Raw genomic sequence first — 23,046 nt, forward strand, 5'->3', positions numbered from 1 at the left:
CAACAGTTATCAATTAGTCTGAATTGCATCAGTTTAGCTTCTATTCATAGTTGTTTTAATATGTCGAAACCTGTGCATCACTAATCTGAAACAGAGAAAAGCGAGTTTACTGAGGCTAACTGAGTTAAAGTGGGGTATATGAGGACACCATCATCAGTGAGAGCACTCACAATCTGGGCCGGTGAAAGCAAGGACACTGCTTTCTCATGCGGGACTTTTTGCCAGGCAGCATGTAACAAATCTCATTAAATACTAAATACAATCAGGGTAAAATCCCAGCAGCTAGCAGGTTAATTGACCCCAAACACACACACCCAGAGTAAGGAGATCCTTTTGTCTGCTGCTGGCCAGTCACAGAGCTCCTGCTGAAGGAATGTCTGTGGAGAACTCCATTGATGAGGTACGACCTCATGTCCTTCTTTGCTTCTCCACATTCTGAAAGACTTTCCATATGCTGCAGGCCTCTAGAGTCCAGTCTACATGCCACAAATCCAGACTGTCCCGTTGAGTACCTGAATATGGAAACAAAAGCCAAGATGTAGTAAAATTCAATTAGAGGACAGACATACTGTATAGGCAAAAACATTATTCCACCACCATTTAAAAGTCATCTTTAAGATTATTATTTATTTTTCTTTTTTTATGTTTCTGATAATGCTTATCAAGGCCCCATTTCTTGGATCAAAAAACCAGTAGAACAGTAATATTGTCAAAATATTTAACTTCAAAATTACTGTTTTCCATTTTAATAGATTTTGAAATATAACTTATTCTTGTAATGCAAAACTGAATTTTCAGCATCATTACTCAAGTGTCAGGATTCTTCAGAAATCACTATAATTTGCTAAATTTGCTGCTTAAGAAATTATATTTTTCTGGATTCTTTGATAAATAGAAATTTCAAAGCATTTATTTGAGATTTAAATATTTTGCCACATTCTAAATGTCTTGACTGCATCAGTTTAATGCATTCTTACTGAATTAAAGAATTTATTACTTACTAAAAAGCTAAATTTCTCAGACTCAAAATTTTAAATGGCAGTGAAGCTTATTTCAAAAAAAGCACAAACCAAATACTTAGTACTTAGAATACAATGAACAATACCTTAATGACAAGTAGCACCTGTCTTCTAAAGTTGAGATATTTATCGCATAAGGCTACAGGAGAAAAATATATATGGTTAATTAAATCAAATCTGTGCCAATAGCACATATAAGTAAATAAATAAATAAAAATGCATTATCAATTACTAATATATATATATATATATATATATATATATATATATATATATATATATATATATACATACACTCAAAGCCATACTACATTGTGAATATGATGATGATGGAATGGGCTGCATCAGTTTACAATAAAGCCACTTGTGTTGGATGCATTGTGTCATAAAGAGCACAGGAAACAACAGGTTCAGAAAAGATAAGCGCTTCTACTTTATTACACTTCAAGGTTCCAGAAGATACCATTCTTCTAAATAGGGGGAGGGGAGGGGTTTACACAGCCCTCTCCTTACTGCTTGTCATTTCATTCAATTAAAACGAACATATTTGTTTACAGGTGCATACATCCATTCATCTGTATAAACACTCACATTGTTTACATGTTTCAATTCATTCATTCATTCAAGAAGACCAATCATCTGCTTGCTTTGAGTATGCATAAAACCAAACATCACTGGTCAGTCCAATATCCACCAATCATTGGTTTTCATTTCTACAGTATTTACAAAGGAGAACAAGTTTGGTTGAGATGTTGAAGGTTTGGCCACATAATCGTGGGAAGAGTGATGCCCCACACCCTGTATCGCAATACAACCGCGGGGTGCTAAATCGACAACTGCAACCTATCGAATGACAGGTAACCTTTAGAACGGCCTATCAGGTTTCAGGAACACCACTGTTACAGCCAATCAGAACTAAGGAAAACACAAGTGTAACAGGTTTCCAAAAGCAATTCCATCCAAAGTTAGTGGGGGAAAAACGGAACTCCCTGATGTGCATGATTCATTAATAAGCATCATTTAAAAAATTAAGGAAACTCTAGAGAAGCGTACCATTCTCTTAAAAAGGTTGGATTACACATTTTACTATAAAAGCAAATATTCCCCACAAAAAGATTGCGCATAAGAACAGTAGACACATTTTAAAAATATGTTGAGATTATACAGGCAAAAAAAATTATAAAAATTGAAACACCAACCTTGAAATGTTAAATACTTTAACTGTCAAAAGAGAACCAACATTTCTATTCATTCAATAATTTACAGATTGTTCATCATATATTTAATTTCAGCAGCAAACATGAGACATTGAGTTTATTTATTTTTTTACTTTTTTTTTAAACCGGTTACTGTGAACTTACCATCGCCCCAGCAAGAGTTATTTTAAGCAAAAATAAATCTTATGAAATTAAAGATAAATCTGCAATGAAATAAAACTTTAAAATAGCAACTTTGACTGGCTTCCAAGGTTTAACAGCAGAATGCTTAAAAAAAAAAAAAAAAAAAACTGCACTGCTGCCTGTAAAATCGACTGTTTACGTGAACTCTTACAGCAATTGTTCAGTTTGATACAATCTGATCAGAAATGTTAGTTCAGTCCTGGGATTTACACACCCATGAATGTGAAGCTCTTTATTGAGCCCAACCAGGACTGTAAGGCCTCATTTGTGACGATAATGATAGAATAAATAAGTAAAAGTCCGCCCCTCATCATTCACAAAATCTCTGTATTGTTCATCAGGTAATCATTTAATGTAAAAATTTAAATTATGGTAACCATACCTGTGCATATATCATTGAAAACTAAAAATTAAGTGAAAGAAAATTTGTACCAAAATGTATATATAATTTTTTCTGTGGATGGGTTCTGTTTGCAAGCCAAAAAATATCTATGAGATATGCTTTAATTACATTAGCATGGAAACAATAAACAAACAAAAAAAAGGTTTTAAATATATAATAAATGTTTTTAAAAAGAAATGAAATAATTTAAAAAATGAATAGTACCAAGATGATTCATAGTTCTGTTTGGAAGCCATATATACTCTATATGAGATATACATTCATTATTAAAAATCGTTTATTGATTTTTGTGCTAAAAAAAAGTTTTTAATAATAAAATAAAAATAGAAATAAAATGATTTAAAATAATAATAAAAAAATAATGGGGGTGAAGTTGTGGTTGGAGGCCAAAATAAACACCACGGGATATAATCTGACTAAGTATGAAATGAAACATGGGTTTGACAGACATCACATTGTGTGTTTGGCAGCATGAGGGTCAGTCATGGCTCACAGCTCACAGTGCTGAAACACAGTGTGTGTGTGTGTGTGTAAACTCTTGTAAAATCCTGAGGTGATGTCGGGGGGTGTTTGAGGTTCTCTGTACTGAGTGTATGAACGTGTCTAACTGAGAGCTGTATCACAACATGTAATTCCAGATGGAATGGAAATATCTGGCAGAACTGACAGAAACAGGTACAATCAACACTGTTGGGGACTGTCGTACAAACCCAACACAATATGGCTGCTTCGTAAAGCATTCCTGTACCAAAAAAAAAATTGTCGTACATTGGCTACTAGTGAAGTAACATCATTTACATAAATATTATTAATGGAACATTGCTTGAGAGGCTACACTACTACTGCAGTACCATTGGCCTTTATCTCAAAAGGTGCCGTTTTACCATGTTTGACGGTAGAAATTGATTTGTACCGAGTCTGTAACAGTTGGACAGTAAAGTCTGGTAATGTCTGAAGAGGGGAGCACAGCGAAAGTCCGCTTGAGAGAGATTTATGGTTAGTGGAATCCAGCACTTGCTTGATCCGGATACGTGATGCTATGAGGTCTGATTGTCCATATGGTTTTGGTAGCGTCTGGGTGATAATGTGGGTCTGGAAGGTTAGTGAGTTTATCGAGGTCCGGCTTTTGGTGAACAGGGAGAGATGTTGAGTCTTGACGCTTGAAGATGCGGCGGCTTTATACTCTTCATTCTGGTGGAAAAAAGGAGAAACGAACGTTAGTCAGACGATCAAAAGCTACAGACAACACAAAATAAACCCGAAAAGCACTATTTAGAGTAGAAACACACTGTTAATCTGCTTTTTTAGGAACACGCTCGTCTATAGCGTCCTCTCACACACAAAAACAAAGAAATCCTCCCTTTCTTCGTTTACTTGAAAACATCTCTCCTTCTTGGATCCTTCTTTCGGCCTGAGGAGTAACTGACCTTGACAACGGTTGATAAACAAGCATCATTGTTTCCCTGGAAACACTCAACACAAATTTGAACAGCTTGAGAGGAGCCAAAAGTTTATGACATCATTGCTTGGCACAAACACAGAGAGAGAGAGAGAGAGAGAGAGAGAGAGAGAGAGAGAGAGAGAGAGAGAGAGAGAGAGAGAGAGAGAGAGAGCACAAGACCTGATGCAGACAATCTGCTCTCTTTCTGTTTGCCTCTCTTTATCCATTCAAAAGTGTACGTGAGCCTCATCCGAAAGTGGCGCTCCTGACTCCTGCCCTGTTCAATCGCACGTCTAATCCACTCAGACGCACACAAACAACTGCAAGCTCTTCCCATTATATAACACTCTCACTGACTGTGATTAAAAGATCAGAATGTAGACAGGAAGCATTAGTGCACACACACCTGTTCACCATCAACAAAGTGACGGCATTAAGACGTCACTCATATGTGCTGTAATTCTGGGCTTATGATTGGTCGTGACTTCAGACACGGGTTTAAAGTCGACATGAAAAGACATGCGCATTTCTAATGTGATGTGAAACTGGATATTTGATAACCAAAATTATGCGGTCACTTTAACTGTTGCTCTGTGAGATTTTGCAGCCGTACCAGATCATGGACTCAGTGAGTGGAATTCAAGACCGGACTCATTCAGTTTTTGTGAAGTGAATCAAAAGATTCATTAAAAAGATCCAACTGAAAAGAGTGAGCCGCACATACTGTAAAGCCTTCTTTGATAGTACATTTGCATCTTGCATGCTCTCCTCCCTCATCTTTTTATTTATGCATCACAGCAGAAAGAAAGAAGTACAGAAAGTAAATGAGGTCAACTGTGACGTTCACTTTTACTAAGTTTACAAGTGTTTATATCCGTGTACATGTGTTCCTGTACAAACCGCTGCCCTCTTTCCATCCAGCTGACATTATTCTGACACCAGCTGGACCCTGGAATACACAACCTTGCCTGTATCAGAGTGAGCTTATTTGTTTAGACTGGTCTGATTATGTGCCCAAACCTTTTACCTGAAGCTGTCGTTGCTTTGGACACAGTGGTCATGATGTCATACATGAAAGAGAACGAGCCATTACAACACGGAACGACTGACATGATTTGTTATTTACATTCAAAACAAATACAGATTTAATTCCTCACTTAACCTCTGAAACCAGTTCTGGGGTACTTTTCCATTACTTACTTTAATTGCACACAGAAAGCATGACAGTAGGCCCTGTGATGGAGCCGAGGAGAAGTAGGCCCCAGCACGGAGCTCGTGGTCATGATTAGGCCCCAGTTTAAATGTACGGGAAGGACCAGGGCTGAGCTCAGAGCTGAAGAGGCAGTGGCTTGAGACAAACCTCAGCTATAAATACAGCGCTGTGCAGCAGCAGAGCAGAGAGCCGCAGGTCTAATAGTGCAGCGCTGAGAACATGAAAGCCCCCTTACATCTCTGCAGCAAACCCGACGTCAAGCGTTTTTATAGTGCAGACATTTTTAGGGCCTCCTTTCTCTTTACTTAGAAAACCAGACAGATGGAGAAAATTGCAGAGGGTGAAATTATAAACTGCCGGACTGTGCAAACACGTAGCGTGGGAAAAAAGAGAGGGAGCACCACTCAAAAATGCCGCTACCGGATGTCACAGCATCCCGGAATAAGGGGCAGGAACTACTGGTAGTATTCTGCATTTCCAGAATTCAGATTCTAAAATTCTGTACCAGGAATTAGCGCACCACAGCATGCATGATGTGTCAATCCCAAAATAATCTTTATGATGTCAAAAAAGACAAGACTACAGAACTATATAGCCATTCATCTATGAACTTGATTCCAGTGTATGTTGCATCACATATGAACAAAATTGCAGAATAAGAACATGTTCTATGTTCCATGACTTGACCAGGTTGTCCGGTTATATGCCTTTTAACATACAAATATCTGTCAGACATTTTACACAAATGGAAATCACAGAATCCACTGAAATGCAAAAGTAATACCATGACTACAAATATGTTTTGTCCAAGGTGGTGGACTAAATTATAAATTTACTCTACTCAATACTGAACTCTAAAAAAGATAAAATAATAAATAGCATTTCCATATAATTTAAAACGTACTTAATGAATAATGTACTTAATATACATATATATATATTCACACACACACACACACACATGCATACATACATACATACATATACACATATATATATATATATAAATAAATTAATTCAACAAGGATACATTAAATTGACCAAAAGTGACTGTAATTACATGTTTAATGTTACAAAAGATGTCTTTGTCCAATAAATGCTGTTTACCAGAATAAATTACATTTTAAAATATATTTCAACAGAAAAAAAGTTATCTTAAAATTGTAATAGTATTTCACAAATATTACTGTTTTTGCTTCTTTCAAAACAGTAAAAACTTCTCTACTCCAAACTTTCGAGTGTAGTTATACTAAATAAAAATATCTATTAATAAAGTACCTGGAAAACACCTTTTAAAAAAGGTAAAGTGTGTAATTTCTCTATCACAAGTGTCACAAAACTGAATTACAAAAATGATGTTTCCAGACAGGTTATCCCAAACCAAATCTCACACCATTGTCTAAGCTCAAGTTATATCTGGCCCAACTGGGGTACTTAAACAGACCATTTCCATTTGGTGCTGCGAATGACAACTGATATCTCATGCTTCACCTTCTACATCCCCTCTTACACTTCACGGTTTTCCATGATCGGGACTGTGGGAATATTCAGGTCTCTTTACAGCACTGATAAAAAGATCAACAACTTGACTTTCCCAAAGCTGGGACGTGTGCCTTTTTCAATGCCGCCAACATATAACATGCATCACATGCATGTGTTAAAATAAGCACATGTAATAGAAGCCCGCATTACAGCGTACTGTAACATCACACACCCCACACTACAGTAAGTTATCTGCACACTCATACAGCGTCTGAAGCAGTGGGATTTGGAGCTTTACTCTGCAGAGAACCTTATAAGGCCGCGAGTGAGGGGTGGTGCTCATCCACCATGAGCTCAATGAACTAACGTCATTCAGCCTTGTAACACACACACACACAGGCATGCTGTGCCAGGACCTGGGAGAGTGGAGACATTTTTAGCCCGCTGAAACTTCCACACACATCCATCCCCACGCGCTGCGAGGGATACTGTTACAGATGTGTGCCACAGTGTGTGCGGTGATTCGGCTCAGCTGACGTCAGTACACAGGTCATATTCGCTGAGCGAGAACATTCAAACGCTGATGCCAACACACATACACACACACACACACCACAGGCTCTTGTTGAATCCCAGACTTCTGAAGTGAGAAATGCTTATTTAAAGAGATAGTTCACATTAAAAAAGTACTAATTGTCATTAACTCACCCTTCCAAACTCATAAAACTTTAGTTAATCGTTAAACTTAAGCGGTTTTTAGTGAAACCTGAGAAAGTCCTGGTAACCAAAATGTAAAAGATTCAAAAAGGTTATAAATAGGGATTCACCAATACATAGGCCCACAAACGATATCGGTCGATAAAAGCAATTAACCAAACTATTTCAATTGGCTGATTGTTTAAAAAAGCTGAGGATCAGGGTAGGGCTGTGCAAATAATCAAATGGGATTGTCATGCGCATCTCATCGGTAAAGTCAGTTCTGTGATTGGTAGTAGATCTCCAGAACATGCTTTCAGATGGAGCGGCATTTACACACAGAGCCGTAGTTCATTGACAAGCTACGCAATATTGTGTTTAAAAATGGAATGCGATTCATTGGCGAGATGTGGATTTAAAAAAATATATATATAATATAAAAAAAACAAACGCATTCCATTTTTTGCACAGCCTTAGATCAGGGACGATTATATCCTGTAAATCTAAAGGGGAAGAGAAACGAGTCTGAATGTAACTTTTGTGTGAAGAAGACCTTGTGTAGAATTTAGGGCTGTCAAATGTTAATAAAATGATTATACAATCTAATTTTAAAAAATAGCTCAGTTAATGCAGGTTCAATTTGACCCTATGAATCACCCATAATTCAAGCCAAGGCTTCCAGGTCAGTGTTTTTTTCTCTTCACTGAACATTATTTACAGCACAACTCCCATCCAATAGTCATAAAAAGCTTTGTGCTTTGTTACGCTGATAAGAAACAAAATATGTGCTCTAAAATTATGTAAATCTTTATCACAAATTCAAACAAAAAATGCCATTTTGATGCTCTTAAATGTGGCATGACAGATCGCTGAACCCATTTAAGACATTTTCTTTTTTTTACTGCAATGCACATCCAATGGACACTTTACTATCCCATGAGGCCAAGGGAGACGCCTGGTAGGTGAATGACAATGAAAACATAGCGAATACAGTACATCTGGATTAAATTCATGCTATATAGAACATATATTTTTAGTAATTACCACTCAAAGAGAATGTGATTTTGAATGCAGCCCATATGTGTAAGAATGTATGTGTCAATCATTGTGCAGATGTAATAAATAACCTAATGTAATATTGAATCATATAATGAAATCATATCTCTTTACAAGACTTGGATAAAATCACTCGAAACATATGGATGTGTTTATAACCTTTTTGGAGCTTCTAAGTTTTGGTTACCTGGACTTTCATTGGAGGAACAGAAACCTCTCAGGTTTCATAAAAAAATATCTTAATTTGTGTTTTGAAGATTAACTTCATGGGTTTGGATCAACACAAGGGTAAGTAAATGGCAGAATATTCATTTTTGGGTAAACTCTTTAAAAACCAAAACACACTGACAACCCCCCACTCATACAGTAACAAAACGATGACTAGGAACTTCCCGGCTGCCTCACGATTGGGGAACTTCACGCTCCCACAGCACTGGGGGAGACACCACACACAAAACCACATCAGAGGTTTCCACAACACACCATGAAGGAACACACCAATGCAGAATTTAGATGCAGTTTGATTATCAGAGAAAACGACTGATAAAATGAAAAAAAAAAAAAAGGTTGAAAACATTCCGAAACAAAATGGGGATTAAAATGTTGGTGTTTGTGACAAGCAAACACATTGGTGCAGCCTCTTTAGGGGCCAGAGAAAAACAAAGCGGCTGTATCAGCTCTGTGTGTGTGATGTGGAAGAGACAGTCTGTGCCAAATACCATTCCCTTTAGCAAAGGAAAAACTTCCATCTCCCACACACACACACCAGATGTTTTGCCTACTTCAGCAAGTTGAGACACACACACACACATTGGGTTTCTCCTCCCCTCACCGCCGCACTCATCCTAGGAGCTGTAAACTACAAGACTCACAGCAGATTTTCCCTCTGCCCAAGATGGCCATCCACCGCTGGCCTCTTTTGATATGGATGTGAGGTGAAAGTGGCCGTTGCTGTTCGTTGTCTCGGACTCCAAGCATTTCCTCGGACGTGAGAAACGGCGGATCTTCAAAAGAACTTATCAGAGGAGGCTTATGGAGACCCACTTCACACTGCTCACAAAGGCTCTCTTTGGTTCGGTCACACTTTGAACATGGTTACATGTTTTGATAGAAGAATTTTTGAGGGGGAGAAAAGATATGACTTATGACCTTCACAAAAAAACATGGTAAAATTAAGTTCTTTTGGATATGGTATCCAAGCTACTTGCCACTGTATTACCATGATACGGTGTCCAAGAAACATTGAAATATTATAGTACTTGCACATTTAATTATCACATAAATACCATTATATTTGAATCCAGCAAATATATATATAGTTAAAGTAGTAAGTTAAGTTATATATCAAAGTAATATTTGATACATGTTCATGTTTTTGGACATGGTGTACAATGTTTTTAAGGCATTACCATGATGAAATACTAAGGAATATATTAACATACAAGGATATTATCGTTCAATGCCACAGAATGTTTTTGTGAGAAAAGACTTTGAAAGTGGTAGCTGATGTTCTAAAGAAATAAAGTCTTTGGACTGATACAAAAAGTACCATGTAAATACCATATTATGCTTAATACCATAACAGTAAATATATACAGGATTTGTTGAAGTTTGGCATACATGGAATTACAAATATCTTAAAATACCCTGTGAATGAGAATATATGGTTATGACACTACCTTTAACAGCTGTTTATAAACATCTAAATAGCTAAAGTCAAATCTCACTGTAATTAGCACAAACTGGGCTGTGTGCAGCAGAAATTGAGAAAAACAAATATTGAGTTATGTGTGGTTAATGAAAAACGAAAAATATGTTAAATCAGTTGAATAAGGCCATAAAACACATACAGAACATTGGTTCCCGGGACTTTTGAGAACTGGAGCTTGAAGCCTAGAATTGTTTTTTCTAAATTATGTGAAAATCATTTTGTTTACTCACTCACAGAAAACAATATATTGATTTAAATTTTCAAAGACACTTTTTGTTTGTAAAATTCATATGCGAGTAGGTGTCAACTATCATGAATATCATTGTGATTTACATCTGAGAAGACAAAGGCCCGTTTATTTAGAATATATTTCATTATCCCACAACATAATTTAATTATATTTATATTCTCTTGCGAGAGCAGTTAAACAGTTTAGGAACAATCAAAGCTGACTTTGAAACTGATTTTTTTGCATCATTACTCCAGTCACACAATCCTTCAGAAATTCTTTTAACAATCCGATTTTTCTACAAAAAATTTACATTTATTTGTTACATTTATATTATTTATATCAAGCTTTTGAATGGTATAGTAGTGTATGTTGTTATTGAAACTTCATAATGTTTCACTTGATTATACATTTAGTCAGGAATAATAGTTTGGAAAAAGTCTAACTAGTAAAATGTTTACACGTTATGTGAAACCTAATACAAGTATATAAATAAATAAAAAGAGACTTACTCATGTTTATGATCACTGCTGAATAAAGCGCTTCATTCTTTTTTTCTGAGGATATCCAAATCTCAAATCCTGCGGTAATCCACATCACATCTTTTTGGGGTGAATTATGTCTTATTCCTTTCATCGCGAAGCAATCAGTAAAATAAAAATAAAAGAAGAACAGTCTCGCTGCGTTGTCTTCAGTTGTGTGGGCGTATTCAAGCCGCGCGCTTCAGTGAAACATTATAATCTGAATAGCGTGTTCAGCATGGTCCCATCAGAAGATAATGAAGGGAGACATGAAAAATGGAGATTGCGTTGTTTTCATATGGATTACTTTACCACAGTCATTCTTTTAGAGATCTTGACTGTAATATTTAGTGGTTGGACGATATATCGGCCAATATTTGGCATTTTGCAAATATCAGCATCGGCCAATAAATTTTTCTGCTTGGCCAATGTGTTCGAGGCCTGACTTTTATTTGACGGCGTGCCTGCCTTTTATTTTTAATACGCTGAGAACAGTACATTCTCCCTCATTTGCTCAGTCTTTGTATGACTAATGAACATTTAATATCACAAACCTTGCCTCCAGCTGTGAAATCTTGTGAAGTGTGCATTTTTATCCAGCATGATCGCGTGTTGTCTGTATGACGGTCGGTCCATGTTAATTGAATGCTTTAAACGTTAAACTCGTGATTTCAAATTATGCTGCGCTTTATGCATTCGCCCACTGTCATATTCATGTCATCACTGTGTGCTGTAAGTAAAATGAGAGTTACCCTGGCTTTATTTGAAAAATATGATTTCCAATGCACACAAAATTCCCAGAATACTGAGTGCCCTGTTGGTTACTGTGTTTACTTCCTTTTTAATTATAGTTTTATTCAATATTTATTCAATATTTATTCTATTTTTATTCAATATTTATTGTTTATTTTACAAATTTATTTGTAATCCACTGTCAAATGATTTCAAATATGTCAAATATGAATACATTTTTTTCAAAATAATAATCAGTTTTATTTCAGCTTTCGCATGATGTGCCCTTAAACAAAAGGCAACGGATAACAATGAGATTGAACACACGACTCTAAAACCATGTTACACAGGGGGTGAATAAAAGAGAAAGATGAAAATAAAAGGTAGCCTGCTTGAGGCGCAGGCATGCCTGAGTGGACTCACTTGATAAACTTTCCACTGACGCTCTGACCTCAGCGACAAGGTCAGACCTCTGACCTCACACACAGAGAGAGAGAGAGAGAGAGAGAGAGAGAGAGAGAGAGAGAGAGAGAGAAAGAGAGACCTATAAAAACTCATACAGTACGTAAGCCTCTCTGTGAAACATCCCAGAACATCGTTCGGCTTCATGCCAAGGTCATATTTACCGCCAGAAATGCAACACAAGCAAAAACAAATTTCAGTCTGTGAGTTTGCCACAGCTTCATTTGGATGGCGTCTACTATGTTGTTGTGGGGAGAACTGAGAGGAGAAATGATTTACTGCCACCCTCTAAAAGCAAATATACCGCCGTAAAGAAGAATTCAGAGTCGTAAATATCGCACATCACCTAAAACAAGCGCTCTCGCTCACACTGACGACTTCTCCTGTCATATCTTTATGAACTCTCTGTTCTTGCATTGGCCTTGCCCCAACCCTGACCAGAGAGAGAGAGAAAGAAATAAAAATGAGTGAGAGAACGAGTGTGTGTGGCTGGGGTGAAGTGAGGACATGAAGCTGAAGGATCCAACTGGGCCATGAGGAACTCGTCCAGACCAACGGAGCTGGGCGGAGTGGAAGAACAGTACTGCTTCTCTCTCAAACACACACACACACGGGCTAAAATACAGATCCAACTTACAAACAAAGACTCAGCACTTTTGCTCAACAGGACTACACAGAAATATGAAAGACACATAGAAACACATACTAGGGATGTCAATATACTAAAATGTCAGTAGTCAAAACTATAAACAACAATTAAAGCAATCAATAAATCATACAGGTTTCATACTTTTCTGGACCTTGACAGTGTAATTTACTTGGCAGTTAATGGGACGGTCACAAGCCTCCCGGTTTTCATCCAAAATGTCTTAAATTGTGTTCCGAAGATCAACAAAGTATTTACAGGTTAGGAACGACATTGGGATAGGTGATTAATGACAACATTTTCATTTTGGGGTGGAGTATTTCTTTAAAGCATTGAAGCATTTGACATCCTTACATGTCTTGACGAGCACATCTAGCATTGTCAAAGAACAAAGTTTTTTTTAAAGCTACAGATAGAACAGGTTCCACTTTTACCTCATCAGTCCAGACATTGTGATCTCCTATAAACAGACCCATTTGTCCCGTTCAAGAGACCATACCGTTTCAACTTGCGGCTGGCACCTATCAGTGCATGACAATGCAAAACACTCCACTTTCATTCAGTCAGTTCAAATGCCTGTCAAGCATCGGTGGAATAGCGGCACAGATCATTCCCTTACAAACCCATGGCTTACGTCCACCTGTTCGATGCCAAGTCTCGTTGGTGGGGGCTTGAACACTCTGATACCTGGCCAAGCTCACCACATCCTTCCATTCTGACCCTCACCCTAAATAGTCAGCAGCACATTAGCAGTGCGAGTACTCTGTGTGAAATTACTGACACACTTAGAATGACTTTGAAGAACAAAACGGGATGTGGGAGTTTATGTGGTTCTATCTCTGGCGGATAAAGCTAAACGCAAAGCTCTGATGTGGAAATGATACAATAACCACATAAAATTCAACATTAATGAGATGAGCAAGAAGAGTAATCACAAGGATATTGGACTTCACAACACTAGACAGAAACGGAGATGTATTGTTACTTTTGTCGACATTTCTAAGAAGGCAAAAACATTTTGTTCTCCATTTATTTCAATTGAAATGAAGAATTCACTCCAAATTCAAATCCTGTCATTACTTTCTCACCCAAAACTTGTACAACATTCTTCAGATGAATATATATCTATAAAAACTTAACGTACGGTGCATATCAAACTGAATGAAGCCAAATTATATCTTTGTGTGAAGAATATTTCACAATTTCGAAGCTTACATTCAATGAGTGCTGCTGCTGACATCAAACCCTGGAAGTCTAAATCAGTTCCTGTGGTAAACATATTTGGACATTTTGTTTTACAACATAAACTGCACACACTCATACAATCTGATTTTTGTAACCGTATATGTACTTTGTACATCTTAATTTCTACTTTTGTCTTTCTTTCATGGAACAAAATCATATATGTTTGAATTTTGAACTAACTTTTTCATTTAAAGACATTATTCAATACAAATTCTTAATTATAGTTACACGCGATATCAGATACAGAACTATTAAGTCTAAAGACAAAATCAGTATGAAACTAGACAGAAGTATAATAGAATACTTCAAATAGAGGAATCCATGCATTTCACATTACTCAAATATTTGTCATTTCGTTGGCATTTGTGCTCTATAGCATCTGCCAATATTTGACCTTGGGTACTGTTAACAATTTGTATGGCTGAAAGAGGCAGGTTAACCCTATTAAGCAAACATTTTACTTGCTGTCTTAAAACACTTCAAAGCAAAAACTAATTCTTTGTGCTGTATGGATATAGATGATAGGGTTGTTCTACATGAAACACTGATTGGAGAAATTCTGGTTCCTCTTATACACAGCCTTGATCAGTTAATCTCTTAAACCCTCCATATTTCTCTCTCCTTTTCCTGCTGTGTGCCCCTTTCTACCTCTCGCTTTACTTCCTCTCCATCCCTCCATATCTCTGCCTGTGTCTACTTTAACAAGCGGCTCTGTAAAACAGGCCCAAAAGCTGCGGTTACATTCCAACTGTGGAGCTACTCTCTCTCTCTCTTCCTCTCCCTCACACACACACACCTCATTTTCCCGTTCACACGCATTCCAAGGATCTCATCAAAGAACAGAGCACCAGACCTGCCAACCTCCTCCCACTACTGATGACCTTGACAGCGATCTCTAATTTAGCCATTTTCATGAACATGCATCCTGCCTGATCTCTCTTCGCTCATGTATCAACTAGAGATTTTCATGAATTTCTATATCCAGCTGTAATATAAGGTCATGATCAATTAATTTAGCATAAATTCAGAAAATGCACTATTAATACTGATCATATTGAGGCATTAGAAAAGATTTAAAAGTACATAAAAAAGATGCATAACTGCATCATTTGTACTATAAACATGAATAACAGCAGCTCAAAATGTGTCATTTATTGAGGAAAGGTGTGCTTTTACTTTACTTTTAACTATACATTAATAACTAATATGTTTGCCTGGTCAAGGATAAAGTATGGTGATTATTTTAAAACAGAAATTATAAAATAAATAAATAAACAGATTTACATTCCTTGGGATGATTTTCAGAATATTTCAAACTATTGGTGTTATTATTAATAATTTTCTGAAGGTTGCTACTTATATTTTTTATAAATGTATATGTGTTACAAAATTTAACAAAAAAGGTTCAGAAATATATATAATATTGGCATTTTCTCTTAATAAATATTCAGACATGCATTTACACTACCATTCAAAAGTTTGGGATCAGTAAGATTTTGTTTTGAAAGAAATTATTTATTCAGCAAGAAAGCATTACAATTTTTTGACAGTAAAATGACACTAAAAGACATTTACATTGGTGAAATATATTAAAACAGAAAACTTATTGTGGAATGTTATTGCAATTTAAAACATTACTTGTCTTATTGTATTTTTCTATTTATCAAGTAAATGCAGCCTTGGTGAGCATAGGAAACATGAAACAAATCTTACAGGCCCTAAACTTTTGAATATTAATATATAATTTGCATTGATTTAAAAATGTGAACATGAAATTATCATTAATATAGATTATAAAAATTGGGGTACAAGTGACTAAATCAGCCATTCATAGGCTTCAAATTAATCGATGTCAATTAAACAATAGCCTATATTCAACTCAAAACATATCCTGAACTGATGCTTTCGTACTACCCCGAATACCCAGGATTTCTTTCTTATCTGATCCCAAAGCTCCGCCCCAACCGATCATGCTGCTGCACAGTACTTGGCACTTCAAATCTCCTAAAGGATGCAAGAAAGGGAGGGAAAGACAACAAAGAGGAAAACGTGGTTGAATTGGAAAAGGAGGGAGTGAGAGGGAGAAGGGGACAAGAAGCCACTCTGAAGGGTGACCCCATCACGGTGGCCTGAGGTGGGCTGGGCTTCTAATCGTCTCACTCTGACCAAACCCACCAAAGAACTCTATCACCCCGCCCCACCCCACCGCTGCCCAATCATAATGTGGCTTTCTGAAGCCCCCGGCATCTCAGTCTGTGGCCCCTTAATTCACTGTGACATGGGGAAAAAGCACTGCGGCAATAGCATTACCATAGAGATGGGTGGCACTGGCACGGAGCCACACAGAAGCATGCCATGAGCAGAACATGTGTCAGAGGAGACAGATGAAATCAGGAACTGGAGCTTTAGATAGACATCCTGCCAAAACTGACAACAGCACATGCAATAAATGCACCAAAAGTAACCCCTGCATCAAGAACTACATCACAAAATGCACAAGTACAGGTGAAGATAAGCATAGATAGTAAGAGGAAGCGTTTCCGTTTTTGCAGATGTCGACATCATCAAAGCTCGTCTCCAGAGGAACACAGGGGGCTTTACTAAGGCGCGTACACACACACACACAGGGCTTCCCAGAGTCAAAAAAAAAAATAAAAAATTGTTACGCAACACTGAAGCCCCTGTGCTCTCTCTCACCCCCCCTAAATATCTCAAGCCAAGCTCAAAACACCCTCACACAAAGCGACCAATCCAAGCCAAGAAAGCATATGGGTACAGGTTCTCACCCCATCAAAACAAACGCCTCCTTAGACCACACTAGGGCAAATTTACTAAACAGTTGCGCAGAAACAGTCTGACTGAAATGATAATTCTGTCATCACTTACTTATCTTCATGTTGTTCCAAACCTGTATGACTTTCTGTGTTCAGTGCAACAGAAAGAAAACATCTCTGAAAATGTCTCTGTGTTTTTAGACCCCATTGACACTGTACGTAAAAAAACTGTATTCTTACAGAATAACAAAATAAATCATGCAGGTTTTTTTGGATGAACCATCCATACCCATATCCTCATTCATTTTAGTGAAAACAACATCTTAATGAGCTAAAACAACAAAGACAAATAAGAATGGATGCGAATAAGAAAAGCTATTAGCAATTATTTCATTTCTGTTCACACATAACAACAGGAACAATGTCTATAAATCTATCCATATGCTATAAATTCTTAATAAATATGAAAAAAATGGCATTGTCGTCTATAAATAAATGTGCACTTTAGTATCCACCTAGGTTTGTCACTTTGCACACATTTTTTTCTGAAATTGATTACATTAATGTTTTGTTCCCTTAAATGAAACTGGTAATAGAAAATACTATCAATAGTAGTAGCATTGTCATCACTTGGGCAAGAAGTTTAAATGCATCATGGGAAACCCACACTGCTCTGCTAAAACTTGATATGCAATCATTGGGATACAAAAAAAATACAAATAAAATACAAATAAATTCACATTTCGGAAAAAAAAGAAAGGGTGGAAACCCTACACTTGCTGAAAGGCAAGTAAATAAACTAAAACAACGGTAATACTCAGTCAACCAGGCATGACACACAAACCCTTGGGCAAAGTGGAGAATGCACAGAAGTGGCAGCTCTGTAGACTTCTCACAGCATTTGCTTAAAATCAAAGACATGAAGAGTTGACTCACATACTAAGTAAACTTCCATCCAGGAAAAAGACATCCTAGAAGCTGCTTAGTGACTCACAAATACATATATGTGCTGTTTTTCCTTTTGTTGCATTGAGAACAAGTGTAGACATGCTAACCCTTTCTGCCTCCATTCACAAATATGTCCATTTATCAGCCTAAAGAGGGCCCAGTCATCAGTGGGAGGAAATCTAAACCCCCTCACCTCTCTTCTAAGATTTCAGAAAGGGATTTTCCACCAAAGACTCAAGCTACACAAACAAATGGGGGCTGTTTTTTATCATTAATAACATGATATTCATGTTAACAGTTGGCTTGATGACAAAAAGACACTAAGAAATGTATAGCTCACACATGCCAATACTCAACCATTCTTAAACAAACACTTGGTCTTACCTTCTCTGCTTGTGAGATTGCCTCTGTTCTCACCCGATTTCCGGAAGTTTATACTGGCGTAGGCACTGAGCTCTTCTATACCTTCGACAGCTCCCAGCTCCACTGGCCGAGATTGGAACGCATTCCAGTCAGGAACATGCTGCTCTCCATTCTGCACTAGGTCCAGATCAATGTAGTTCAGGCCGTTCTGGTCATGGTTTGTTAATGTGGGAATTGTGCCTGAAGAGGTTTCCCTTCGTCCATTGGTTACTGTAGATGCAGGAGGAGTGATAGAAGTAGCAGAGGCCTCACCAGGTCTTAACCACACATTCTCGAAAGAGGCTGAGCTGTGGCGCTTTACTTCACCTGACTGACAGGTGGCCAATGTGTCAGCTGACCCTCTGGTTGTTGTGGAAGCAAATGTTTCTGAACTGTGTCGCCGTCGACCCTGTGGGTCAGCCCGGATTACTTTAGCCCCTTGGTTTCGCCCAGAATTGGAGTTTACACGTGTGAATGCACTAAGCCCTGACAAAGGGCCGATCAGAGACGATCTCCCTGAGGCACCACTTAACGCAGTCACATCATGATTGGGTGATACAGAACAAGAAGGGGCATCATCTCCATCTGGCAAGTCCTTGGTCATCAGCATCATTTGAGTATCAGGAAAGCTAGTGCAGGATGCTAACTGCATGCTAATGTAGTCACGGTCACATGTACTCTCACAGGGCAGTGGAGGGGAGGATACAGAGTTTGATGGAGTGATTATGGCATAGTCTGAACAGGAAGTGGAAATCTGCATTTCTGGGCACAAATGCCCTGTCTGCGACCCCAGCTGCATGTTCATGTACTCGGATGATGAAAGGTCTGATGAGGCCTCAGCATCACTTCCAGAAAACCCAGGTGGGAACAGCGATGCTAAGCTCGCCGAAAACACCTTGTCATTGAATTCAATGTTGACATACTCGCCAGGACTTTTGGGCTCAGCGGGGAAGGGACTCTCACGTGTTCGTGGAAGAGTACTTGCTTTGCTGGTGTCCAGTGACAGCCGTGTTGGACGTGTCAGCCTCCCGTTGCCCTCTAACCTTTTGGGTTTGACAGCAGACTGCTGCGAGTTGCCTTGACCACCCAAGCTGTCGCTGCTTGCTGAAGACGAGGAAGAGTCTGCATATGCCAATCGACTCGAGCCTAGTGATATCCGAAGAGAGCTCTGGTCCTGCTTTCTGTTGGCATGTTTGAAGGAACGGGGCAAAGAGAAGTAAGCGTACATTGGCCTGGGAGGATCTTCTACAGGGTTGAAAAAGCAGTCTGGAGGTGTACTGGTCGTTGAACAACTAGCTGAGGACATGTTTATGTAGTCTCCACAAGATGACACTTTACCTTCCATACTCTCTATGGAGAGCTTAGGGTTGATGCCATTAGTCCAGATCTTGCCATAGTTTGTTGTGCCATCTGGAGAGCAGCTGCCACTTGGTGACATCATCATGTAACCATTAGAGTCAACATGTGAGTGTTGCCGGGGGTTGATAATTTGTTGTGGTGCAGACACACTTTTTGGACTCATGGGCATGTAGTCACTGCTTTTCACTGTTGGGGTCGCAGGCACAATGCCTGGCAGCATGGGCATGTATCCGTCATCTTTGAGATCTGGTCTACTGTGGTCTTTAGCTTGTGAGGTGTCTATACCTTCCTCTGGGTATGAATGTGTAGGCATGAAGGAGTGCCTGTGGGTTGATGACGATGATGATCCAGAGTGGCTTCTTGGGTATGTGGGCATCATTACAGTATATTCCTCTAGTGATGTAGCAGATGATTGTGAGGGACTCTTTTGATGGCATGGCATTGGCGGTGATGCACCAGAAGAATGCGTTCGCTTCCGGAAACATTTCTCCAGCTCTGGCTCCTCCAGTCTTGATGCCGTTCCCCTGGATTGACTTTGCAATTGGCTCCCAGTGCCAGGAAGAGAACCAGGCTTGGCCATGCAGATGTAGTTGTTTATCTCCTCCTCCCTGGCAGGTGGCGTGTGGCCGAGTGAGTCTGGTGTCACGCTACGGAAGGAGCTCCGAAAGTCGCAGGGGCTAGATCCATATTCATCTGAGGAGATGAAACCGCCATCACTTGGTGATCCAGATATGGAGGCACTAGAGCGGCGTGGAAAGAGGCAGTCAGATGTGGATCCATGGCCGCTGGTGCTGCTGGATGACAGGCTGATGGGGCTGATGGCTGAGGGGGAGCACCGTGAAGTGGGCGTAGGGATTGATCTGCTGTGATTGAGTGGCGGGTGAAGTCTGGATCCACCCCTGTGTCGCTGCGACTGAGGTCGGGATGTGCTCGGACTGCCATCAACAGACGCAGGTCTGGACATGGTGCCCTCCCCATCACTGGACGCTCTCACTCTGAATGAATGGCTGTGTTTGCCAGGTCTAACAGGAGAAGTGGTCGTCACACTCTCTGCCCGAGAGCGTCTACCTAAGCCAACTTGACTGGGGGGAGGATTGTTGTTATGATGCCTCCTTACAGGCACTGAGATAGGGTTTGAGCAGTTGGAAGATGATTGACTTTTGCTGCGTGGCCTGAACTCCTCACTCATGGCTTTCATGGCTTCTAATATAGTTTCATGCATGTTCTGAGCCACAACCGAGTCATCCACTTGCATCCAAAACTCCCCAGGCCCGGTAACGGCAGATCTCCCAACTTCAATGAAAAAGAAATTTTCAGAGTGACCACATCTCCTAATGTTCATCAACTGCAGGACCACAGCGGCTGCATCAGAATTGAGTTTCACAAAACTGATAGTCTTATTGGTGAGGCATAATCTGTAGACACCTATCAAGTTCTTAGTGTGACCCAGACCCTTTGGTTTCAAAATAACCTGCCAGACCTCTTTGAAGGCAGGTCCCGGCATGGCTTCGCTGTAATTATCCTCGCCATCTCCATGGCTCGCAGCAGTTTCGTGGACCTTACCTCTGTTATGAAGATCAACCAGGGCTTGATACCATGACTCCTGCTCTACCTCGCTGTCAGCAGCGATGGCAAAATATTCATCCTTGGTGTAAAGAGCGACGAGATGTTTGTTTTTAGAATCCGCTCTTTTGTTGATGTTAAAGCAGCTCTCCAGCGGAATGGACTTTTTCGGTGCTCCAGACTTGTGTCTCCACTTCTTCTCGTTTTCGTAGTACTCCAATCGGGACGGTCTGGAGGCGCTCGCCACCCTCAGTACAAAAAACCTTTTGTGCATGCTTTTGGGTTTCCTTAAATAACCCACCTTTTTCACGTCCGAAAAACATCCTTGCACCGTGGTCGGACTTGCCATGGTATACAAAAAATAAACTATAGAAAAATTGCAGGATTGAAAGTCAAAGCGTTATGCATTTATCGACACTCTTCTTCAAATGTGAGCACTGAGATAAAAGGGGTTCCATTGAGTGAAAATTGAAAAATAGCACTTAAACAAGTCACTTTTATGCGCTCCGTCAAGCGCTTCAATTATAAAAGTTCATCGACAACGTAGTAGACTTAGATTTGTTTGTTTTGTTTTTTTTCAGCAGCATTACATTGTTACAAATAAGTTTAAATAATCTATCGGACATCTTCAAAAATATTGCAAGTACCGGAAAGCACCAGGTTTATGATGTAAAAAAAATACAAAAGTGTGAAAATGACAAAACAGCGTCATTTTCAGTCAGGAGATCCGAATGCATTATCAAAACAAGCGCAGTCAGCGGCACACGACCCCGTTTACCCCGGAGATCAAAGCGTTGTCTGCAAAAATCCCAAAAGTGCGATTAAACAAAGCACGAGCGCAACGTATGCATCTGACCGTTATTTACAACGGAAACGTACCAAATCAATTCGAACCGCTGAATAAGTTCCTCCTAAAGTCGCTGAGTTTTCTTTTTTTGCGAAGCCGTAACAGACCAAAACAAGGCACCACTCGTGTATGTTTGTATGGAGGAGTCCAGACTGGGGGTGTTGCAGCCTAGCATGTGACGAGACAACTAAGAATCCCGCCCCTTTAAGAACTGACCTCGTTTGATTGGAAAAGATCTACTGTCAATCATCATGGGGGCTGTGAGAGACATGTGATTCAAACGTACTGGTGGGGTTTTGGATTCTTCACAGTGACTCGACTCTTTCGAATTAGTTCACTAAAAAGATTCATTTTCGCGGATTGTTTCAGCGAACTTTTCTGCAGGATGCGTCAGGAAGCCAGTAAGAGAACGATTCGTTTACTTAAAAGATTCATTCAAATGAATCATCCACTATAAGGTTTTAGTTAGAGGTGGTGATGAAAAGACGCCATGTGAGAGTAATTTATAAAACACAAAATTGTCAAATAGAAAGTCGGTCATACTTTACAGTGTTGAAGTTACTGTCTATTTACAAAGATAAATATAGCGAAATAACAATATGTACTTCAGGTGTAATTGCATAGTGGAGGTGCGCGTTATACTTTGAAGTACACAATGTTATTGTTATGATTACTATGGGGATTAATTATAGTTAACGTTACATAATGCGTGTAACATGCAGTGTAATGAAAAGTGGAATTATTTATTTACAGCTGGCGGAGAATCGGAAAGTTAACTGTCTGGTAGCCTATTTATCAACAACAACAACAAAAAAAGAGAAAATATATAGATATTTATTAACATCAATAATCATTTGAAACGAATCCTACACTGCAAAATGTGGTAACATGCAACTG

At 38.9% G+C, this 23,046-nt stretch overlaps 1 protein-coding gene across 1 annotated transcript; it reads right to left on the bottom strand.

The window, feature by feature from the left end:
- Positions 1-1,428: 1,428 nt before the first annotated feature.
- LOC128028964 (insulin receptor substrate 1-B) lies at positions 1,429-22,329 on the bottom strand. Its single transcript, XM_052616372.1, has 2 exons — positions 18,363-22,329; positions 1,429-4,013 (listed from the first exon to the last, which is right to left on the bottom strand). Exons 1-2 carry the CDS (start codon positions 21,649-21,651, stop codon positions 4,009-4,011), a joined length of 3,294 nt encoding a protein of 1,097 aa, XP_052472332.1. The 5' UTR covers positions 21,652-22,329; the 3' UTR covers positions 1,429-4,008.
- Positions 22,330-23,046: the final 717 nt, after the last annotated feature.

Source organism: Carassius gibelio, chromosome A15 (assembly GCF_023724105.1).
Source record: "Carassius gibelio isolate Cgi1373 ecotype wild population from Czech Republic chromosome A15, carGib1.2-hapl.c, whole genome shotgun sequence".
Taxonomy (NCBI): Eukaryota; Metazoa; Chordata; class Actinopteri; order Cypriniformes; family Cyprinidae; genus Carassius; species Carassius gibelio.